The 24528-nt window shown below is 38.9% G+C and overlaps 1 protein-coding gene across 3 annotated transcripts in view; it reads right to left on the bottom strand.

Moving 5' to 3' along the window:
- Window positions 1–24528, bottom strand: part of NRF1 (nuclear respiratory factor 1) — a 160167-nt gene that overhangs the window by 90315 nt on the left and 45324 nt on the right. For all 3 annotated transcript variants that reach the window (XM_004382662.2, XM_023737100.1, XM_023737101.1), the window contains 2 exons: window positions 6321–6549; window positions 274–388 (listed from right to left, as the gene is read on the bottom strand). In XM_004382662.2, the coding sequence (XP_004382719.1) occupies window positions 274–388; window positions 6321–6543 (338 nt within the window). In that variant the 5' untranslated portion in view covers window positions 6544–6549. The remainder of the gene's footprint in view (window positions 1–273; window positions 389–6320; window positions 6550–24528) is intronic.

Here is a 24528-nt window from a genome sequence, read left to right as displayed (position 1 = left end):
TTAAGGGACTTTATTTGTTCACCATTATATTCTCAATGCCTGGCACACAGCAGGCATACAAATTTTCTCTGGATGAATTAATGTGATATTATACATCGGTTAAATCCTGTTTCTAGGTTTTTATCCATTTAATTCTGTAAGACTACTCTGAAGTTTAATTCTGTCATCAAGGAATTCAACTTGGTGTCCCTGATGAACCTCACAGCATATGTTCTGTCATCAGCACATGATGTATATGAGGAATAGCAATGACACGGGTAAGGGAGCCCTCACCGAAGCAAGCGTGTTTGCTGTCTCTTCCGGATAGATGGATTAGACTCAAACACGTGAGGCCGTTTCCTTTTCTTTCCTGTTGCCACAGCAGCAGCAGCAGCCATTCCCACAGGACCTGAAATAATAATAGATGTGCTGAGAGTTGGCGGAAGCCTGTTAACTGTAAAAGACAGAAAACAACTTAAAGGTGCAATATGCCGTCAATAAATATAGGCTGTTCTTGATCTTACAAGCATATTTCACCACTGTTCAACATGAATCATATTTTAATTGACCAATAAAACTTACAATGGGTCTTTATAAAAAGTGAATGACTTACACCTCCCCACCACACATCAGCTTGAATTTTGTATAATGTTGTTTTTTGTTGCTTTTTATATGTTTTTGTTTTGCCAGCATGTCCGTACTATTAAGGCAGTATTCTCAGAGGTGCTAGGAGAAGTTGCAGCATTGGAGAAAGAGTCTGCCAAAACTGAAAAAAATTACAGATTCAAATTTCGTTTCCATCCCTGTGCTCTTTTCCTTACTCCAAGACCCTGCCAAGTTAAGCAAGTCAGAGGCAAACACTCATAACAGACAGTCCAACAGTAACAACAACGTTAAGAGAAATATCTGAAAGAACACCATTTAATCGGGAAAATTTTTCTTGAGTACCTGGGAATTGTGCCAAAAATGGAGATGATCACCACAAGGTCAAACTGATGAAAGCATCTTGGCAGGAAAGAGATGAAAACTTTCCCACTCCAAGGAGAAAATGGTAATAAAGGCTCGTCTGGCTTACCCCTGAAACTAATGGCTGAAATGAAGGGTAGGCCCTAAGGAACTACTGGAGTCTCTGGTTCCTGGGATCTCCCCAGATCAAGGACATTCCTTTTTTATTTTTTAAAACAGATATTCCACCTTCAACCTTATTTGAAAATCCTGTAAAAGGATTAAGTGAAAATTAAGTTGAATTGCTCACATTTGTGCTGGTATAGATGTTCTAAGTGGCTCAATCAAAATAAGCCTCCAGTGCAGAGCCACCATTACTGAATATTTTGAGCAAAATTCTATCTAAGAATCCTGATCAAAAGGGTGGAAATGTAGAACAGAATTTCAAATTCTCATGGAATACAGACCTTACGGAGCCACAGAGTTGGATGAACCCCCCAAAACTATTGCCGAGATCATCTTTAAACCTTAAGCCAAAAATATCCCCTCGTTATTTTATTTCGTGCACTCGCTTTCTGAAATTATTTAACCTTAATATTTGTACCCCTCCTCACCCCGCCAACTGGACTACAAGCTCTGTCATGCGCAAGCTCTTGCCTGTCTTGTTCACAGGATCTCAGAACAATCCCTGTTGTACAGTAATCCCTTGGTAAATAATTGTTGAATGATTAAATTGTAAATAATTTCTACCAGCAGGGCCTCAGTTTCCACATCTATCACATGAAGGGGTTGGACTAAAGCCCCTTCCTGATCTAACACTGTGATACTGAAGTACAGGAATACAGCAAAGCCACGTCCCAAAGCAGCTTCTTTCCTAGGAAGGTTGGCTTGGATTCATTATGTTAGGATGCCCTCTACTGGGAAGCATGAGAATTTCACAAAATATATTTTACAAACATTTCAAACTGTCTTTATTTTTAAATTCATTATTCCAGAAATATGTAACGGATAACTGACAGTGATAAGGTCATCCTTCATTGACTCTGTCTTCCTCCCCTAAGTACAGCATATACTAAAAAATATAGTATTTTGGCCATTTTTGATAATTAGATTTCCTGTCAGCTTTTCCAAAATATCTTGTAAGATCGATACTCCTTACTCAAGAAGTTGAACAGGCAAAAAAAAATTCCTTACACAATCCTAGACACCTGGGCATGATTTACACAAAGTCTTCTCACCATGGTGTGAAACATACTCTGTAACTAGCAAAGACAATAATGCAAAATATTCTGCAGTAGGAGAGGGCTTTTAAAATTCTTTTTATTTTTATTCATAGAACTATGATAGAACTATGGAAAAGGACATCACAGTTGATCTACTGTACCCATTTAGAAGTGTCTTCATTTTTAAAACAAACGTTTACTGAGTAACCAAGTGTTGGGGAACTATATTCATCTCTTATTAGAGATAAGAATGAAGCACAGACGTTCTAAACCAGAAATCAGGACATGTCGTCTAAGAAGTATAATTATACTGGTGGTGGAGGGAGTGATGAAAAATGGCAGAGTGTTTAAAAACTGGACTTCTCCAGGAAAATCTAGTGTGTCTGGTTAACTGGGTATATGTGATATAAACACAGTATAGCTCCTGGGGTAACCTCTGCTCCAGAGCAATTTATTATTTAGGTCAACTCGTCTCAAATAAATACTAAAAGTGCCCTCATAATTTATTACAGAGTCTATGCCATTATCTAAAATCATTCTAATACTTAATCCTGCTTCCTTCAAGGTCCTTCCATCTATTAGCAACCTTTTTTAGAACTTTAAAGTCTCAGCTCAGGAAGAAAAAAACAAACTGTTTCTTCTGTGACTGAAAGGATTTGCATTCACTCTGAATTTGGAGAAGGAAATGAACTGATTGCTAAGAAACAGTTCTTTAGACTGGGTCAGCCATGGAAGTTAGAAGATTTCTTAGACTGAGATTAAGATTCTGCTTTTCTGAACAAAAGCCCACTCCAAAATTCAAAATGAAGGTCAATTACTATAAGGAGCATTTCTGTTCTTGCAGAGATTAAGCCAAAAGTCAACCTAGGTAAACTATGACCATAAGTCTTACTCAAAGAAATCACAGATTTTTAAAATCAAAAGATTTCTCACACATCATCTCACCAATATCGTTCAAACTGTGGGTCACGAAATCAGTTTAGGGATTATAACCAGAAATTTTTTAATGAGATAGAACTGAAAATATCATAGTGCATCTATCATACATAAGAAAGATAAATACTGCTCTGTGAAAAACTTGTTTTAGATGTGCTTTGCCACTCAATTTCAGTTTTTTAAGTCTGTATGTGTATACTAAGTTGTGATGCAAGATACATTTCTTATTATGGGTCACAATTTTTAAAAGTTTGAGAAACACAGACCCAGTCCAATACTTTCATTATAGAGATGAGAAACTTTGTTTAAGTGACTTGACTTCTACTTCTGGTAATGGCAGACTAGGCAGACCAAACTTCCTGCTAAAGACAACTACAAAAGCTGGACAAAAACAAAAAACAAACAGCAAAAATAATCTTTAAAACATCAGAGAACAAACAAGATAGTAAGCAATCATCAGGCCAAGATCCAGAAACGAGTCAGGCATTTGAGCTGTTTTTGCTTCAGGCTATCTGTCATCCAGAAGGTCAGCTGAGCAGCACTTTGTCAGTCTTGAGGGATCAGATGGACAAAAGTTAGATTGCAGGTTTGTGGAAACCCTGGTAAACTATCGTGTTTAAAGGTGAGAACCATAACTGACTGCACACTGGCAACGAGGTGAACTAAATCAGACTTTCCATGGAATACAGCCCAGCTTTAAGTCATTTAGTGGCCCAGAAAATTCCAAGACCTTATATTAGGTTAAGATGATCCCGTATTGTTAGTGTCCTCAGGCATCTGGCAGAAACAAACAAAAATTCCCTCTAGAGGAAGATAACATTATCTTAGACCCCAAAACACCATCCAGGATTCATTCAAATATAACCAGTGCATGTGGAAAAAGCCAACATGAACAAGAATAGCACTAACAACATAGAAACAGACTCACAAGTACTTCAGAGAACAGAATTGCCAGATGGGTTGTAAATCATAATGCTTGCTTTATTCGAGGTTGTTTTTTTTAATTTCTTTTCCCACCACAACTAGAACCAGTTACAGTGCAAATGTGAGGTGGGGGATACTAGAATTTCTAAAACTTAAGGGGGAAACCGCCCCCCAAATTATAGCCTATTACCAAAATTAGTAACTCAATGGACAGATTTTAAAAAGTTTAGACACGGCTGAAGAGAAAACCAATAAACTGGAACACAGAAGAAACTACACAGAATGAAGTAAAAAGAGACAAAAAATGTAAGTACAGAATAAAGGGTAAGAGATATAAAGGATTCGGTGAGGAAGATTAACATATTCAATGTGAGTCACAGAATGAAAAGAGCTAGGATGGAGCAGAAGCAAAACCTGAAAGTTAATGGCTAAGATTTTCCAGAACTGATGAAAGACATCAATTCATAGATTCACGCTGTCCAAATAATCCTAAACAGAATAAAGAAGAAACCCATAGCCAGATATATCACAAAAATTAAACACAGAGAAAATCTTAAAAGTAGTTGTGGGGGAGCGATTTATGTTGGGAAATAACCTTCAAAGGAGCAACTATTAGAATGAAACAGCTGACTTCTCAACAGCAAGAATGGAAACCAAAAAACAGTGGAACAGTATCTATAATATGAGGAAAGAAATTAATTGCCAATCTAGAATTCTATACCTCGTGAAAGCACCCTTCAAGATTGAAGGTTACCAGACTTAATGGTCTGACTAATACTGGAGGAACCCTGGAAAGCATGGCTCCTGGATTCTCTATCAGCCCAGAACTAAAACAATTTCTGAGGCCAACTCTTCAGACAGGGATTAGACTGGACCGTGGGACATAAAGTGATACTCGTGAGGAGTGTGCCTCTTAGCTCAAGCAGATACAAGAGACTAAACAGGCAACTTCTGTCCGGAGGTGAGATGGGAAGGCATAGAGGGTTAGGAGCTGGTTGAACAGTCATGGGGAATCAAGGGTGGAAAGGAGGGGTGTGCTGACACAGTATGGGGAGAGCAATTAGGGTCACATAACAATGTATCTATAAATTTTTGTATGGGGGAAAAAAAGATCAAAGGTTAAATAAAAACATTCTCAGACAAACAAAAACTGAGAGAATCTGTTACTAGCAGATCCATGCTGAAGTTAATACTAAATGATGTCTTTAGGCAGAAGAAAAACTCCTCAGAAGACAGGCTGAAGATACAAAAAAAAAAAAAAAAAAAAAAGAACACTAACTATGTATAAAACAAAATAATGTTTTATGGGGTTCAAAATATACATAAAATAAATACACAGGACAATAATTAGCATATAGGTCAGAGTGAGGGATAAAATTCAAGTATTCTAAGACACTTGTCCAAACCAAAAAACCCATTGCCATTGAGTTGACTCTTAGTCACTGCAACCTACAGGACAGAGGACAACTGCCCGTTAGGGTTTTCAAGGCTGTAAATCATTACGGAAGTAGACTGTCACATCTTTCTCCCGCGGAGTGGCTGGTGGGTTCGAACCAATGACCTTTCGGTTTGCAGTCAAGTGCCTAACCACTGTACCACTAGAGCTCCCTGTATTGTCTAGGAAGAAGATGAAAGTAACAATCATATGAGACTTTGATAAGTAAAGGACATATGCTATAATTTCTAGGGGTATCACTAACAGCAAAAGTGAATGTAACTTCCAACAAGAAGTTTCTTTATATCAACAAAAGAAAAAATACAAACTTCTCAATCATTCCAAAAGAATAAATGAAGGAAAAGTAAACACAGAACAGACAGGAGGGACAAAATGTACATCATAAAGATGGTAAATTTAAACCTAAATATATCAGTAATTATATTTAACATAAACAGATTAAATGCTTCAGTTAAAAGTGAAAAGATTATTGGAATGGATGAAAAAACAAAACTAAAGTCATAACACTAATACTAAATGATTCTTGAACTGAAATCTCAGTACAATAGAGGTTCAAGTTATACACGCAAGGCTTGAAAAAAAATTGTGACGAAAATCAATGTGAGATTGCCTGAATCCTAGGTTCTTTCAGATATGTATGGTACTATAAGTTAAGTGGAGCCCTGGTGGCAAAGTGGTTAAGAGCTCAGGCTACTAACCAAAGGGCGGCACTTCAAATCCACCAGCCGCTCCCTGGAAACCCTATGGGGCAGTTCTCCTCTGTCCTGTAGGGTCGCTATGAGTCGGCATCGACTTGACAGCTCACAACAGCATAAGTTAAGCAAAAAATAAACAGCTTCCAACCCAAGTGACATTACCTGCAGCGGCCAGATGGGCTGTTACCTCATCAGCTGCTGTGGAGTTGAGTATGTCTGAATCATCATAAGAGGTGTCCTCGGGAGAAGAAGGCGAGTCCTCATCAGCACTCAGCATACTGTGTTCAGTATAGGTGGCCACATGGACCTGCTGTACTTGTTGGGCCACTGCATGGGCTTCTATGGTAGCCATGTGTTCAGTCTGGGTCACTGCGTGTTCCTCCATGAAGATCTAGTGTCAGAAAAAAAGGCAAAGAACAGCAAGAGAACAGGACTTAGTGTATAAAGTAAAACAATGCTCAAATTAAGAGATATTTTCCTCAAGAGCAGAATAACTTTGACAAGCCTCTGATTTCACTACATACCTCATTGTACCACGTCATAGGAAATGGGAGGAAACATCCAAATGTGATATAGAAATGGAATATTTTCCTTTTGTGAATCCATTCTGATGGGAATTAACTGTATTAATTTTATACCTCAGGTCACAAAACAATAAATATCTTTGATATGACATATAACAATAAAAAGATATTTAAAAATAACAATAAAGACATTAAAACGTCCCAGTGACTAGCATTTGACATTGTGAACATAAAAACACTTAGTAAGTAAATAGGTGAAATACTTAACATTTTCTTTGTATTTCTTTATTTCAAAGACAAATTAAAATGGGAGTTAAATATTTTTTTCCAAAAACGACATTATTCAAATTGTTTTTTTCTGCTTATAGAACTGTGCTTCTTGTAAACCCTAAAACAATGCAGAACTCATAAAGTAGTTAGTTAAAAATTTGTTCTCCTACCACGCATGTAATATACTACAGAGAAATCTGTTATCCTTAAAAAATATTTTTTGGTGCATACACACCTACAGATTTAAAATAAAAACAGGCTCATATTATATATATTGTTCTGTAGTTTGCTTTTTTTCATATCATAATATATCTGGACATTTTGACACATCAAAACGTACAGATCTACCACATCCTTTTTATATAGCTGCAGAATAAATGCTTCATTGTCTGGATCATGCCATAATTTAAGTAACTAGTCACCTTCTGCTACATAGCAAGGCTGCTTCTCATTTTTTGCTATTATAAACATCAGTGCAGTGAACTTCCTTGCATATTGAACATTGCCTACTTACTTATTATTCCTCAGAATAAATTCTTAAAGATGAAATTGCTAGGTCAAAGGGTATACATATTTTAAATTTTGATTCATATTAAAGAGCTAAATGTTTAACTTGCACATTAATATTATCTCCACTTGTATAAAGCCACACACATAAATGTGAAACTTGACTATCATGTAATATCATACAGTACTGCATATCTGGAGTTAAAAACAAAACAAATAGCAACCATATAAGTGTAGAAATATGACCTTCATGGCTACAAGGAAAAAGAACATAATCACCTATTCACGTAAAATCCTTCCCTTGTTTTTTATTCTGCTCTATTGTAAAACTCGCCTTTTCCCTCTTTGAGGACTTCTAAAATCCTTTGTTCCTCCGAGTGACTGCTTTCTTAAGCTTCCTCCTGCTCTTTCTTCTTCGGTTAACTGTTCTCATATAGATGATCACATTTTTATTTTTCTGATGTTCTTGATTTCCTGTTTTATATTCTTGTGCTTTTCTAGTCTTTTTTTCCTGCTCTTACTTTTAACTTTCTCTTTTCACTTTCCTACCCCTCTACAAGTCACAATTCATGCTTCTAACCCAGTGATTCTTACTCTGGGAATATCCCATTATCTCAAGGAGTATTCTGTGTTTCAAGATAAAATTTACTTTAACTACAAAATAAAACCACCACAGGGTGCCACAAATCCAAGAAGATTAGGAATCACTCAGTTAGATTTGAACCCCTTTCCAGGCTTTATTTTCTGCTTGCGGTCATCTCCCCTGTCCTGTCTCTGTGTGGCATATGACCTTCACAAACACAGACCCTTGTTTCCTCAAATGGAGCTTTTTGAGAGGTACCCAGTAAAATAACATATATTTAATAGACAAAAGGATAAAGAAAATGTGGTAAAATGTTAGCATTTGGGAAATCTGTGTGGAGGGCAAGGAACCCTGGTGGCATAGTGGTTAAAGTGCTCTGCTGCTAACTGAAAGGTTCAAACCCACCAGCAGCACCACAGGAGAAAGATGTGGCAGTCTGCTTCCGTAAAGATTTCTAGCCTTAGAAACCCTATGGTGCAGTTCTACTCTGTCCTACAGGTCTCTATGAGTCAGAATTGACTTGATGGCAGTGATTTTGTTTTTTGGTTTGAGTGAAGGGCATATGAGAATTCTTTGCACTATTATTGCAAGTTCTCCATAAATCTGTAATTATACCAAAATGATTTTTTTTTTTAAAGAGAGGTACCTGATATGCTGCCTTAAGGATTTTTCCATATCCTATGTTTGCTGTGAATATCCAAGGGAATATATCCCCCATCCAGATTTGTACATATCTAAGATGCAATTTAATACACTATTTAAATTTCACAATTAAACAATATATGAGAGGAAGGTACCACTAAAATGCTCTTTTTCCATCCATTTCACTGTTCTTCTAGTCTAAGAGACAAACTGCTTTAGGGCATTTTAGAATTCCGGTTACTTCAAAATTGTTTTTAAATGATTTGGGATTAGATGCCATCTAACTGCTTTTCAAAGGGATTTGTACGCTATGCACTTGGCATAATGGATTTGAATTCTCTTCTCCAGGATGCAATTCACAGCATAAATCAATAGGACTGTCTGCTTCACAGGCTTGTCACTCCGGCCCAGTGCCTCATCCCTTCCACCTCCCTCCCCCACCCCATCCTTCAGCCTCTAACCGGGTTTATTCAGCACCCTCTACAGAAAGCAGCGGCAAAGGTACCTCAGACTTCTCTGAACCAGAGTGGGATATTTGCAAATGATGCTGTCAGTGTTTTTATAAGATAAGCAAAAAAACAGGCTGTCTTAAAGCCAGACATGATGACATACACATATTGCTGGAGATCACCACATTCCCCCAAGTCAATTTTTGGAAAGCACTTTATCTTTTATCCATGAGGAGTCAGAGTCTCTGGACAGCAAAACTGACAGGAACTACTAACAGATGAAAACATATTAGATAATCTGAATTTTAAAAACCACCACAGCCTATTAACCAGATATCCAGAACCCCTGGGCAAGTTACTTAACCACTAAGCCTCAATTTCATCTTTTTTGGTTTTTAATGGAGAGAATGACAGTACCTATCCTCACAAGGATGATGTGGGGATTAATGAGAATATCTAGTGCCCCCCACACAAGTGCTCAACATTAATTATTCTGAAGATGATAGGATTTCTATATCTTTATGATTCTGTCTTGACTCATTACCTGATGAGTCTCACAAACAGTGGGCCTCAATTTCTTCATCTTTAAATTAGATATCTATCTCTAAGGACATGGTTGTCTTCATTGGATGCAAGAGATTTGGAGTCAGGCATCTAAAAATCCCTACTTTATTACATTGACTCCAGCAACTGAAATACTGTTCTCCTAGACATAAAATCAGGAAACTATAGGAAACCTATGCCCCTTGCATAATTTCATGGCAGCACACAACACGGAGAGCCAGCACATGGACCTGACAGTGATTTCTCTGAACTGACATAAAAAGTAAGACGAAACCATTGGCAGCATATAACCCGTGACTCTCAACATCGCACCCAAATAAAAGGGCCTATCTAGCTGTCTATCACTCAAACCAGTGGTTCAGCAGATTCGTTAACACAAACACTTCTATTTAAAAAAAAAAAATTCTTAACATGATAATTGTACCAAAACCTCTCTCTTAGCCTGGAACATCACCTAGGGGCTCAATATGTGCTTCACTAATATGTGCTTCATCTAAAGCTCCTTCTTTGTTAAAACTACAAAGCCTTGCGAGGGGTTGGGGGGAGCACCTTGGTACAGAGGGGTGTTCCTACCTTTGCTCTTCTGGGACAGTAAGGGTGGGAATGAATGATAAAGTGGAGAGAACACAGAAAAACAGATATTCTTGTCCCAGAGCACACTGGTAGTTGTAGTCAATACATAGGGATCCAAAGCTAGAGAAAGTTTAGTAGCTCATGAACTACTAAACATGGAAACATGGAAAAATGGTTATGAAATAATGTTACGTGGATATTTCCAAATCCAAAATGGGAAATATACTTTGAGTGCACCTATCTAAAAATATATCTTCAAGTGGACAAGTAAGCTAAAAATTGTGTCATGGTGCAATTGTAATAGGTAATTTTTTCCCAAAATTATAATAATGTCTATCTTTTCCATTTTACTTATTTAGATACTATCTTGTTAAGAAGATTATTTAAGAAGGCTGACTTAATGCTTAAAAATTTTTTAATGATTGAAGAATCTAGTTTAAAGAAATCATCAGAAATGTAGACCAATGTTTATGTAAAGATAATCATTAAGATGTTCTCTGTAGCAATATCTGTAACATCAAAATACTGAAAATAGCCTAAATGTCCAACAATGGGGTAACAGGTAAGAAATGCACATCCATAAGATAAAATATATTTAGGAACACATTTGCACATGGACAGTAAAATGTTAACAGTGGTTATATCTGGGTGGTGGGACTTAAGATGAACATTATTTACTTTAATCTTCTCAGATCTTCCTCGTTTTTCCTCAGTGGAAATTGACTGTTTTTACAATCAGAAAAAAAAATCTATTTAAAGAAATGCTAGCAATTGAAGAAATAAAGAAGGAAAAACACTGTAAAAAATTAAAAAACATAGGGAGCCAATGGAATTTGGAAGAAATGTGCAAGGGAGTTAAAGTTAGTCTAATCCACACATAAAGGACGAGAATAAACGTCCAGTATTTTCAAAACCAAAGTAGGAAGAAGAGCAGGCCAGGAAATCTAGTCAAGGTATAACTAAATGTAAAAGAAAGCATTAGTCTAATCAATAATATTATCATATCAAACAAAAAGCTATCAGAACTGCCTACGGGACAGTCTTAAGAGCAAGACCTTGCCTAGGGTCCAAACCAGAGGTCAGAAAACAAAGGCTCAACTCAGTCTTCAACATATCCAGAATCTAAACTTCATAACTAGGATAGAAATTTCACTCAACAGAAAATCCTCTCTCAAGGAAGCCTGAAGGATAGGATGTGCTTCTTGTGGGACACTAGAGTAATGGATCAAAATCTTATCACAGCAGGAGAAAAAAAAAGACTGCACAAGAAAGCCAGGGTGAAAATAGAAGCAAGGTAAAATGTGGCATAATTATGAGTAATTTAATGGAGCTTAAGACAAGTGAATCCATTTGACCGAGGAACATTCTATTTCAAACAGCCTAAGGGTGATAACATCTGATTTGTAGAGGGGGAAAAAAAATCCTCCCATGCCACCAGCCTCTATAATGAAAAAAGATTTATAAAGTCCTATCATGTAAATGCAGTTTACTGTTGTCCATTTTTAGACTCTAACTATACACAAAATATAGAAAATTAAATATGATATAATATGGAACATAAAAGTTATGCATCATGACGATGTAAAAGCAAAGATGAGGTAGGAGAGGGGAGGAGAGGTAGGCGAATTCTTACATAGTGAGGGAGTCAGGAGCTAGTATCAACAGCAGATGGAAGAACTTAATATTACAGTGTAACTATCAAAAACAGAAGGGAAAGTAAGTAATTCTTATCTTTAATAGAAGGAAGTCAGTAATGTCCAAGTTGGATAAACCAAGAAATAGTGGTAGAGACATATATGGTGATATTATTGTTTTATAATACTATAAACGAAACAGATAAAGCAATTGCCTCTGAAAAGTAGGGCTAATCAGTAGGGGAAGAATGTGGCCAAAGACTACAGATTTTCATTTAAGCCTTTCTACTCCATTTGACCTTTTATTATATGAATACATGAACTTTAAAAACAAACTAAGACAGAGCCTTCCAAATTAATCATTTTGAAAATTAAAATAAAATAAGGTGCTAGGGCAAACTGTCACTAGAAAAAATGTCAAGCCCCATTCTTATGCTAAGAATCAAGAGAACAGCACAGTTCAAGTTTAAAAATAGCCTTGCCTTGAGTAAAACCAACTTCTTAATTTGAAGCATCCAAAATTAATAAAAAATTTTACGATTGTAATCACATATTTTTCATTAAAATATGTTGATAAAATTTGTAAATATTCGTTAATATTAATTACGGCCCAAGAATCCAGTTACCAATGAGTCTTTTATATAATACATGACAACAATAAGCTTTGCCACACAACTTCACAATGACTTAAGCAGTAGATGGTTGTGTGAAAACAATCTTATATAAGTTTACTGAAGGCAGGACTTGGACCCATAAAGTCTGTATAAGTAACAACCACCGTAATTTGGGAGCCCTGGTGGCACAGTGATTAAGAGCTTGGCTGCTTACCAAAAGGTCAGCAGTTCAAATCCACCAACTGCTCCTTGGAAACCCTATGGGGCAGTTCTACTCTGTCCTATATGGTCACAATGAGTCAGAATCGATTCGACAGTACCTAACAATAACAACCATAATTTGCTCTTTAATAAATACTTGAGGATAACTGATGGCACATTTTAAGGACTAAAGCTAAATCCAGGAAATTACAGTTTCTGTACTTCCTCTTTAAGGTTGCTTGTGCTGGCTACCTAACTCTGGTCTCTCACCTCCACACCCTCTTTTCTGCCCTCTTTTTGTTCTGAGCTGCCCTATACGCAGCTCCAGGCTGGGTCAGCCAACTATGTTTTCCAGACTTGCCTGCCAGCTTTCTGTTAGGTTTTGTCAATGCAAGGCAAGAAAATGAAATGGAAGAGGAGAGAAGAAGGGGTTTCCTTGCTGTTTTCATTCTTATCAGTGTTGCTCCAGCAAGAGGACAGCTTCATCCCCCTGCTCCAGCTGTGCCCCTTCTCCCCTGGAGGATGAGCACCAGCTGCTGGCATCCCATTCAGGTCAGACTACCAGCTGTGTGGGGACTCACTGGCTCCTTGGTTCTTCTCTTCTGTTCACCCAACCCTAGGATTGGTAGCTGCTTCCTGTAGTAATTAATATCCGGATTACCTCAGTACCCACTTTTTGCTCTTTCAGTTTTCCAACACCAGTGTAACCAATTCCCAGAATTAAATTCTCTGAAATACTTCACCTGGTTTGATACATACCCTGACTGATACAAAGGGGAGAAAGTACATACGCCTATGAGAAATTATTCATAGAGCTCTGCTAAGCAGATGTGGACTTTTTATATCTTCAAATAAAGAAGTGATTCTAAGGACATTTTTATTAAGACTGTCACTAGGGTTTATTTCATACACTGATGTAAGCTGAGTACAAAATCTTTAGTTTGATGACTCAAAAAAGGCTTAGAGAAGAGACTTACACATGCTGCTTTGCCTATGTAACTATGTACCCTTAGTTTTTCATCTACCTCCTTATTCTATCCTAAAATATTGAGATCCTTCATTGAATAACTAAAATAGAAATCTCTCACAAATTAGTTTTCTTATTAAGTTGCATCACTTCCAAAGTCTGCTTTCTTTACTGGACTTTACTTAGCCTTGGACTAGGACTTTGGAGATGAATTTCCAGGCCTGTATCTACCACCACCTAGCTAGCCTAGAAGGAAATATGAAGACAAAAAAGTAGAACTACTGTTCTCAAGCTCAGAACCATAATTTAGTATTCTCTGACCCCTTTTCTCTCTTCTCCCACTCTGGTCAGTCTATCTTGTTACATTTTCTTTCTAAATACATTTCCATTCCCACTGCCACTTTTCCTCATACCAGCAGTAGTATAATTTCCATAACTCCAGGTTTGATCCCCATTCCCCCAAACCACTCTAGACTCACCTTCCTTAAATCATATTAAAACAATAACAAAACAATGTGTTCTTCATGTCATTCTTTTGTATTCTCTATTCCCAAGTCTAGCAAATGTAAACCCCCCCTGACTACTTCCCAATCCTCAAAAGTTTTATTTTAAAAATAGTCCTTGAAAGTCTCCTATAAACCAGGTAGTGTACTGGTCCCCGGGGATACAATTTTAAAAAGTGAATAAAGCACAGTCCTTGTCTAATGTTATGGATTGAATTGTGTCCCCCAAAAATGTGTGCCAACTTGGCTAGGCCATGATTCCCAGTATTGCGTGGCTGTCCACCATTTTGTGATCTGATGTGATAACCCTATGTACTGTAAATCCTAACCTCTATTATGTTAATGAGGCAGGACACAATCTATAGGGTTATGCTGTATTTTGAGTCAATCTCTTTTGAATATAAAAGAGAGAAGGGAGCAGAGAGGATAGGGACCCCGTGCCACCAAGAAAGAAGCTCCAGGAGCACATCCTTTTGACCCGGGTTCCCTGCGCTGAGAAACTCCTAGACCAGGGGAAGATTGATAACAAGGACTTTCCCCCAGAGCCGACAGAGAGAGAAGGCCTTCCCCTGGAGGTGGCACCCTGAATTTGGACTTCCAGCCTCCTAGGTTGTGAGAGAATAAATTTGCTTGTTAAAGCTACCCACTTGTTGTATTTCTGTTATAGCAACACCTTCTAAAATGTTAAAAGTCTAATTGGGAGTTCTACAAGTGCAATGAAGTGACACAAGTGTCACAGTAGAGGCACAAAAACTCAGAGTAGGAAAGCCAGCTAGATCAAAAACCCCAAAGCAATGACTGCTAAGTGTCAGCAGAGTTGAAGAAAGGGATAGAATGAGGAATAAAGGATTCTACTGGGAGACACTCTCTTAGAGGAGACGGGATTAAACAGAAGAGGAAGACGTCAGACAGGGACCTCTGGCAGCCAAAGAACAAACAGCAAGAGAATATAAAATGCCTGGGGAAATGGACAAGAAAGAAGCGTAAAGGGAGTATGCAAAGAAAGGGAAGTAGGGAGATCTGAACACAAACTTCAGCCACTTCAAAATTTTATCTGGTCACAAGTCTATCTTACCTACTCATTAAGTAAGGTCTTCAGTGTCGAACACTTCAGCAAATGTCAAACTAACATAATGATAATGTCTTTTTATGAAAATAATAGTGACAGTCAAAAAGGTTTGTCATATTATTCAATGAATAGACTAGTTTAGGTGTTTGGACAAATCAAAGAAAATGTGGTAGCAAAGGCACCTTCGACATTCATCTACCACTCTAAGTGCTTGGCAGACTGTGTAGCTCTATGCATATCTACTGAAAATCAATAGTGGCTACTGACTATTAATTTCCAGCATGGCTATCAGAGATTTAGAGTTATTGTCTTATATTATACAACTGGACCCAATGTGTACAAGGGTATGGAAAGTTTCCTCTCCATTCTACCTCACAGCTGCTTATACACTTATCTTCACTTCTACAGCAAGGTGGGGCTAAGACGGAGACTGGAGCCAGAGTACCGGATTCAAGTCCTTGCTCTGCCACTCATTAGCACCTTAGACAAGTTTCACTCAACTTCTATGCCTTAGTTTTAACATCTGTCAAGTGGGGAGGGCAACAGAATATATCTCATAAAATTACCGTGAGGACCAAATGAGTTAATATTTGTAAAAGGACTTAAAATGGGACATGGTATACACTGAGTGCTAGACAATAATATAATAACATTGCTATTATTGTTTTTATTATTATTATGCCACATACAAAGACAGAGAAAGCATAGAAATTCCAAAGGAAAGTGACGGGATTTAGTTTTACATTGGGAGAAATAATGCTTATAGATCACACACTAGGAATTCTGACCATATAAAGACTTCTATCAGAGTGTAGTTCTTGATATTTTTTGAATCATAGATGCTTTTGAGGATGGGAGAAACTTGTCTCCCTAGAAAAATGCATAGGCACGTGGAATTTTCTAAAATATGTCAATCTTCTGGACTCAAGTCACAGACTATTTCATCATGATATTGCTATAACAAAGCTGAAACACTAGAGGGTGCCACAACCAAAGAAAAGTGTAAAGAAAGCACAGGGGACTTCAGGTTGCTTGAAATTCTTCAAGTGAATAAAAATCCTTCCCTAGGAAAGAATATTTGGGTGAATCTAATTCACCAAACACTTCAAAACATGTCAGTTCTACAGGTTCCAGGTCAGCGCTGTCTAACAGTACTTTCTACAAGACGAAAATGTTTCATGTTTGCACTGTCCGAAGCGGTAGCCACTAATCACATGCGGCTAATGAGCACATGAAATGTGACTACTGTGACTGAGGAATTACATTTTTTATTTTATTTAATTTTAATTAACAAATTTAAATAGCCACATGTGGCTTTTGGCTACCATACTGAATAGAGCAATTCTACATTCTATTTTTAAATTTTAAAATGACTAATGCTTCTAATCACAGGCTATTATGTATCACTGGAATTAATAGAGTGGGTTCAAACAATAATTCAGGCCAACCTGTCCCTAATGATAATTTCAATGCTACACAGATAGAAGACTGTCGTGCCCCGCCTCAACAGGTGTTCACAATCAGAAGTAAAAAAATTTTTTTACTTATTATAGAGGACCCTACCTACCCAATTATCTGATTGTGTTTCTTTATTCAAACATATTCTAATCCCTTAGACTATAAAGAGGACCCCTGGTGGCACACTGGTTAAGCACTCAGCTGCTAACCAAAAAGTCAGTGGTTGGAACCCACCAGCCGCTCCACAGAAGAGAGATGTGGTAGTCTGCTTCCGTAAAGATTACAGCCTTGGAAAACAGGTTTCTTTTTTTAAAGATTTATAATCTAAAACCAAATCTAACTGCATACTGAAAGACTGAATTAAAAATCTAAGTATGAAGGTTTTATATATAGGAGGTTCTGCCAATTTTTAAAAACTCGTATTCTAGTGATGATTGCTAATAGATTTGCCAAGGGCTAAACTAAGGGGGTGCTGAGAAAACAGATCGTAAATACATCAGGCAGATTTTCCTGAAGGAGAAGGCAGTCTTCAGCTAGGATTCCATCAGGCACTGGAATGAAAGAAGGGCGTTGCAGGCAGAGGCTACAGCTCGTGAAAGCACATGGCATAGTAAGGGGCCATCCATGAGCACCCCGAAGGCAGACTCAGCAGGGTCCTAGGGACCCAATGCACACAGCTCTCGGCTGCTGCCACACCAGGTTCTTTCTTTACACTGTGATTTAATCTGCTAAAAATAAATCTAATGCTGACCCACCTGTCAAAGCAGGAAGCCGTCTATCTCACATTATACAACACCTTACACAGCATCTGGCCCAGTGCCCTGAGTGGAGTGGGCACTTGATGAATGTTGATGACAGTGATAAAGAGGATCAGAAAAAGCGGACATTCTCAAATATGTAAATGATTACTAGCAGTTACAAATATCAGTAAAAGGCAGGTGAGTTGCTGAAGCGATGTCTGGATCAGACGCGTGGGGTAGGAGGCCTTGTCCGCCCAGGCATTTGCACATGGGTCAGAATGCAGCTGGCAGGGCTCGTTTTTCAGAATACTCGTTTGACCACAGCTGCTCCCCAAATTACCAAAAATCAAATAAGTAGTTGTCACGTGATTAGAGGCTGCCTCCTTTCCATTAAGGAGAAATAATATAAATTGCCACAAGCCCCACCCCTCAGTGTCAGGCAAGCACAAAGGAGACTTTATTCAGGTCCTGCTCGCTGTGAACTATAGCATTGTTGCCTGGCTGCTCTGTGGCAGGCCTTGATTTGGCTGGGTCTGTCATTACACAACCGCCACCCTGCTAACGCCGATTCCTAGATTTGGCCTGACAGTTCAATACATGATACTTCGGAGATAACTGAACTGAGAACCTGTTTCTGGATAAAATTGTGAAGGCGTAAGTGCCAATACTACTGAACTAGGACACTGTACAATTCAATCATTCTCTTAGTCAGTCAACAAATATTTACTGAATTCTTATCAGGTACTCCTAGATTATTTTAGCATGAGTATTCCCAGAATAACTATGACTGGCAATTCCAATTCTATATCTTTAGTTAAAAGAAACATTATTACAGAAATGACAAATGTTCTTTTGGGTAACTGAGAAAATACAGATGGAAAAAATAGAAAAAGAAATGTTACCACCACCTGAGACAGCCACATTAAACTGGTTTAACAATTTGGTGTATATGCTTCTAGCTTTTCCCCACTAGTTTCTTATATGGCTGGTTTTGTCTTGTTTTAAAACAAACCCATGCACCCTCTGCCATCGAGTCGATTCCCACTCACAGCAATCCCACAGGGTTTCCGAGGCTGTAAATCTCTACGGAAACAGACTGCTACATCTTTCTCCCCAGAGCTGCTGGTGGTTTCAAACTGCTGACCTTTAGGTTAGTAGTCGATCGCTTTAACCACTGCACCACCAGGGCTCACTTCTAAAACAAAAGTGCACCTATATTGTACATACCACTTCATAATTTTTTCACTGAATATAGCATGAATTTTCCATGTGACTAACATTTTTCTACATCGTTTTTAATTACGGAGCATTCTCCTGTAAAAACGTACAACAGTTACTTTACAAATCCCTAAACGTTGTCATTCAGGTTGTTTCCAACTGGTCACTATTATAAACAGCACTTCAATGACATTCTGGTATTCCATAAATATCTGCTGAATGAATGAAGAAATGAATGGTAGCTAAGTCTCTAAGCACATACCCAGTATTTCCTTAGCTTTTAAAGGACATAAAAACTTGAGGTAATCATAGTTACAGTTCTGGATGTGCCATTACAGCAGGTACAGAGAGGTACTACAGTACAAACAGCAATCTAAACATAAAGATAAGCACCTAATACTTGACAGTGGATGCAGGACAGAATGAAAATATTAACCTTGACAATGTAAAGGTAAAATATAGCTCTCAGAAGACGGAATATAGAAAGAGGGAAGGGTAGGGACACTTATAACCCATTTTACAAAATGGCAAGTTAAAAGATCCTATTAAAAGTTGATGGAACAAAAAATACAGGTTCATTGCTTAAAATTACAAAGATAATTAATTAAATAATTTTAAAATAATACAAATATAAAATAATGGGACATGGAGAGAGGAAAAAGTGAGCTAAATTCTTATTTTCCATATAAAAAAATCTTCATATATTATCTAAAGTTGACAAATCAAGCAACAGAAATTTAAACATATTATTTAGCCTTAAGGAAGTAACCAACCACAAGAGAAGCTAAAAACAGAAACAGTGAAACCATCTTTAAAAGGTTGCCTCTGGACAGTGGAGCTGAGAATGGGAAGGAAGGAAGGTAAAGAGGCCGGAGACTCAGGTTTTTCATCATGAGCTCTTCTCTGCTGTGCAGCTTGTTAGGATGTACAAACATTACCCTGATAAAAGTTGGCTGAAAATCTACACTATTAGCTTTGGCTCCCTGAGCTATATCCTCCTGCCACCTGGTCAGACCCAACTGCCCACAGAGCTTCCCTTTACCCTGAGGCAACTCTAAACCACCTACGACCTAGGAGGACCATCTAGTCTGACTGTCTCGTTTTACAGATTAAACTGAGATCCAGAAAGGCTAAGTGAGTTACCCAAAGTTGTGTTTCTAGCTGGTGGCAAACCAAAACTCAAACCCACATCTCCTGCCTCACAATCAAGGGCTCCATCTGAGCCCCGCCCTGTGTGCTGGAACAGTCTCTAACCATTATTTGCTTGGGCTCCTTAACTGCTGTCCTATAATATCACTTGCATATCTTCAAGCTAAAATTTGGGTTTTACTGGGATCCAGTGAATTTGTATTATAAAATGATATGCATATTGAATTGAAGTGACTTTTCCAACTACACTTGCAGCCGCCCATCACAGACCCTCTAATAAACTTGTTCCCCCCATCCTCACAACCACCACCATCATGGCATTAGAACAGATAGCTACTCTGAGGACTGGTTTCTACAAACAACTGAGGGCCAGACAGCATGCTTCTCAGCCACAGGAATAATGAAGATCATAAACTTTCCAAAGTAATGTCCCTTTTGTGGGCACCAGGGCGGTTTTGCTAACTCTATCCACTGACAGCGAGTAGATGGAAAGGAAACAAAATTTCAAAAAAAAAGAGGAGGATAAAAGGCTGACTTTTAGAGGAAAATGGAGAATGGTGGACACAATTTTTATGTTTGTAATCATATCATTTTATAAATTTTTTATTAATTTAGGAACAAGCAAATAAAAACATGTAAAAATGGGGGCGAAGCTAATTACTGAAAATCAAGTATATGCAGATGAGTCAAAATCTAATCACCAAAACCCTAGTTCTACTGTTATGTTCCATAAATCGTGCACACAAACGGATGGTGTAATCATGCCTTGCTAATTTAAAATAAGTACTCCTCAGTGTTTGAAAGCATGCTTTCTCACACGTGGAGCTGGGCACCAGGAGGCCTGCGTGGAAACAGCCAGCTGATAAGCCAGCTGTGATAAAAGCAGGCTGAGCAGTGAGCTTAACACTCATCCTTTCTTGGTTTACCTCCTGCGTTTTACCCTCTCTGATCTACTGTGAATCCAGGGGTTAAGGAGCACATACAGTTTGGTGGCATTACCAACTGAGGCTTTTCTAAAAGTCAAATAATGCATATAAAAGCAATTTTATAACTGCAACATGCTACAGGAACATAACCAAAAACCAAACCACAGTTGCCACTGAGTCGATTCTAACTATGGCGACCCCAAGTGTCGCAGAGTAGAACTGCTCCATAGGTAGGCATTATTTTACTGTGGGGCAAGAGGGTGAGGCAGAAGAGGAAGTGACTGTTGCATCCGTTCCTGCGACCATCCATCCAGCATTTGAGTGACAGGACCTGGGCTCAGCCCAGGCGCACAGGATGAACAAGACATAGTCCCACCCTTAAGAAACTCCTGGTCTAGTCAGAAACACCATGCAAACCAAAACAGCAAAATGGCAGCCCTCAGGATGCACGGGGCCATCATAACCTGTTTTGTTTGGTCTACAGTGTTTTTTGTTTGGTTAGTTTTTAAATGTGAATGAACTGCCAATATTTTAAAATCAGGAGACAGCATTAGAAGTACAGATTTCTGACTTCTCTTGAAAAATCAGGAGAGCTGGGAACACCAGGAAGAGAACTGTGTTAAAAGTTTGGGCTCTGGAGTCAGATTCCCTGGCTTAGAAACCCACTTCTGGCATTCGCGAGTTACATGTTTACCGAACCTCTGTGTGCCTCAGTTTCCCTATTTGTAAAATGGTGATAATGTTTTAATGCCTTCGTCATAGTGTGGCAGTGAGAATTAAAATAAATGAGATAATTAAGTAAAGCACTCAGCATAGTGCCTGCTCTCCCAATGAACTGTAGCTGTTATTATGATCATTTCAGCCTGGCAACAACTGACTGGCTCCCTATCAACCAGCATGTGCTCTCCAGAATGTCCACCGCCTGTCTTGCTCATTTACAATGCCTGCCCAGCCTGGCATCAGAGGCTGCAAAGACTTTGCAATGCAACGTATAAATGCTAACGTAGGTAATTAATAAGGATTAAAAAAAATAAACAAATCCATTGCCAGCGAGTTGATACTGACTCAATAGCAACCCTACAGGACAGCAAGAACTGCCCCATAGGGTTTCCAAGGCTGTAATCTTTACGGAAGCAGACTGCCACATCTTTCTCCCGCGGAGCAGCTGGTGGGTTCGCACCACTGACCTTTTGGTTAGCAGTCAAGTGCTTAACCACTTTGCCACAAGGCTCCTTAATTACAGGGATAGTGGGATTTACCAGTCAAGAAATGAGTCAACAGCTGAGGACAGGTTCTAGGCCTAGAGACACAGTGATGAACAAGAAGGCAGAGGCCCCAACTTGAATGAGCTGACATTCTGGTGGAGGGGGCCATAACAACAAAGACATAAAGGGATAAATGAGAGTTTCAGAAGTGACTCTGCTATGCAGATGATAAATAAGGCACTGTGATAAGAAGATGGCTGAGGTAGGGTTGTCTTCGGTCTCTGAGGAGGCACATTTGATTTGAGGCCTGAATGAGGCAGAGGAGGCAGCCATGGGAAGAGCCTGGAAGAAATGTGTTCCAAGCCTGGGAGAAATGCATTCCAAGAACTTGAGTGTGGCTGGAGCTCAGTGAAAACGGGGTGGGGGACAGGAGGCAAAACTGGAAAAACAACGTAAGGCCTCAGTAGGCCTTGGAAAGGAGTTTGGATTTTATTCTGGCCAGGAAAGTTTTCACAGAGTAGCTACTTGAGAGGTGTCTCGGGGGGCTGGGAGGGGGTGGGGAGGAAGCACTCTGAGCAGAGGAAGCAGAACGGCATATGGAACATGACCAAGCATGGGGTGCACCAGAGGTTCAGCTGGGGAAGGCTGGAATCAGAATGAGGCCAGATGGTGGGGCCTTATATGCTGTGCAAAGTAATCTGTACTTCATTTTATAGCTCACTGGCACCCAATATTATGAAGAGCCATTTATAACAACAAGGAGAAAAAAGAAAGAAACCTCTACTACGTGATAGTTTTATTTATTCAGAAAAACAGATGATGAGAAGAGAGTATTCCAAATCAGTTTATCTGAAAACTAGTATGCAATACTTTGAGAGACAGTATTATTTATTCAGCCTACAGACAACTGTGGGTCACAAAAGCCCTCTACAATAACTCCTGGCTACCCTTAGGGTTCTAGGCTACAGGATGGAAACTTTGCTGAAGGTGGGTTTTCCCCCAGTTGCCATCCAGTCAATTGCAACGCATGGCGACCAGGTGTGTCAGAGTATAACTGTGCTCCATAGGGTTTCTAATGGTTGACTTTTTGGAAGTAGATCGCCAGGACTTTCTTCTGAGGTGCCTCTGGGTGGACCTGAATCTCCAACCTTTTAGCAGCCAAGTGCATTAACCACTTGCACCATCCAGGGACTCCTAAAAGGGGATGAACATCATTTTGCAAAGATTCCTCTAACAGCTGTGTGAAGAATGGCTCAGGAAGAGCTGAGGCTAGAGGCAGGGAAACTAATTCAACAGTCCACATGGGAGCTAATGGGGGCCTGAACTGAGACAATGGGGATGGAAGGCACAGGTGAAATATTTAGGAGGTAAAACCAGAATTTAATGACCACTTGGATGTGAACAGTGAGGGAAAGGTTAAGTCCAGGATCACTCCCAAGTTTCTGACTTGGGTTAGTGAGCGGTTCATTAACTAAGACAAGGAACAGGAAAAGAGCGCAGATTTGCAGAGGAAGACAGTGCCAGAGAGATCTTCACGTGAACTAACAAGACAGATGCCCAGACCCGGAGCTTGCCCAGAAGTCTGTGATGCAGGTGTAAGTTTGGGGCTCATCAACAAGGAATTGGTAATGAAAGCAGAGAGCCTGAATAAAATTGACCAGGAATAATATGTAAAATGGGACCATAAGAAAAGCAAGAAAACTTGGGGTAATATTCAATATTCAAATATTCAGAGGAAAAAAAACCATGAAGACTGAGAAAAGGTCAAAAGGAAAAATGAAAATCAAGAGATGGTAGCGTCATGGAAGCCAAATGAAGGGAGAGGCCACCAATATCAAATGCAAGGAGACAACTACTTGCCAAGAGATTCGATATTCATTCAGTCAACACATAATAAATAATCACCTTGTTGTTGTTGTTAGGTGCCATCAAGTTGGTTCTGACTCATAGCGACCCTACGTACAACAGAACAAAACACTGCCCAGTCCTGCACCATCCTCACAACAGTTGCTATGTTTGAGCCCATTGTTGCAGCCACTGTGTCCATCTATCTTGTTGAGGGTCTTCCTCTTTTTCGCTGACCCTCTACTCTACCAAGCATGATGTCCTTTTCCAGGGACTGGTCCCTCCTGATAACATGTCCAAAGTACATGAGACAGTTTTGCCATCCTTGCTTCTAAGGAGCATTCTGGTTGTAGTTCTTCCAAAACAGATTTGTTTGTTCTTTGGACAGTCCATGGTATATTCAATAGTCTTCACCAACACCATAATTCAAAGGCATCCATTCTTCTTCGGGTTTCTTTATTCATTGTCCAGCTTTCACATGCATAGGAGGTGATTGAAAATACCACGTTTTGGGTCAGGCACACCTTAATCCTCAAAGTGATATCTCCGCTTAACATTTTGAAGAGGTCTTTTGCAGCAGATTTGCCAGATGCAATATATCCTTTGATTTCTTGACTGCTACTTCCATGGATGTTGATTGTGGATGCAAGTAAAATGAAATCCTTGACAACTTCAATCTTTTCTCCATTTATCATGATGTTGCTTATTGGTCCAGTTGTGAGGATGTTT

Source organism: Trichechus manatus, unplaced genomic scaffold (assembly GCF_000243295.1).
Source record: "Trichechus manatus latirostris isolate Lorelei unplaced genomic scaffold, TriManLat1.0 scaffold00097, whole genome shotgun sequence".
Lineage (NCBI taxonomy): Eukaryota > Metazoa > Chordata > Mammalia > Sirenia > Trichechidae > Trichechus > Trichechus manatus.
Note: the sequence above shows the minus strand (reverse complement) of the source record. Positions and strands in the feature narration are given on the sequence as shown.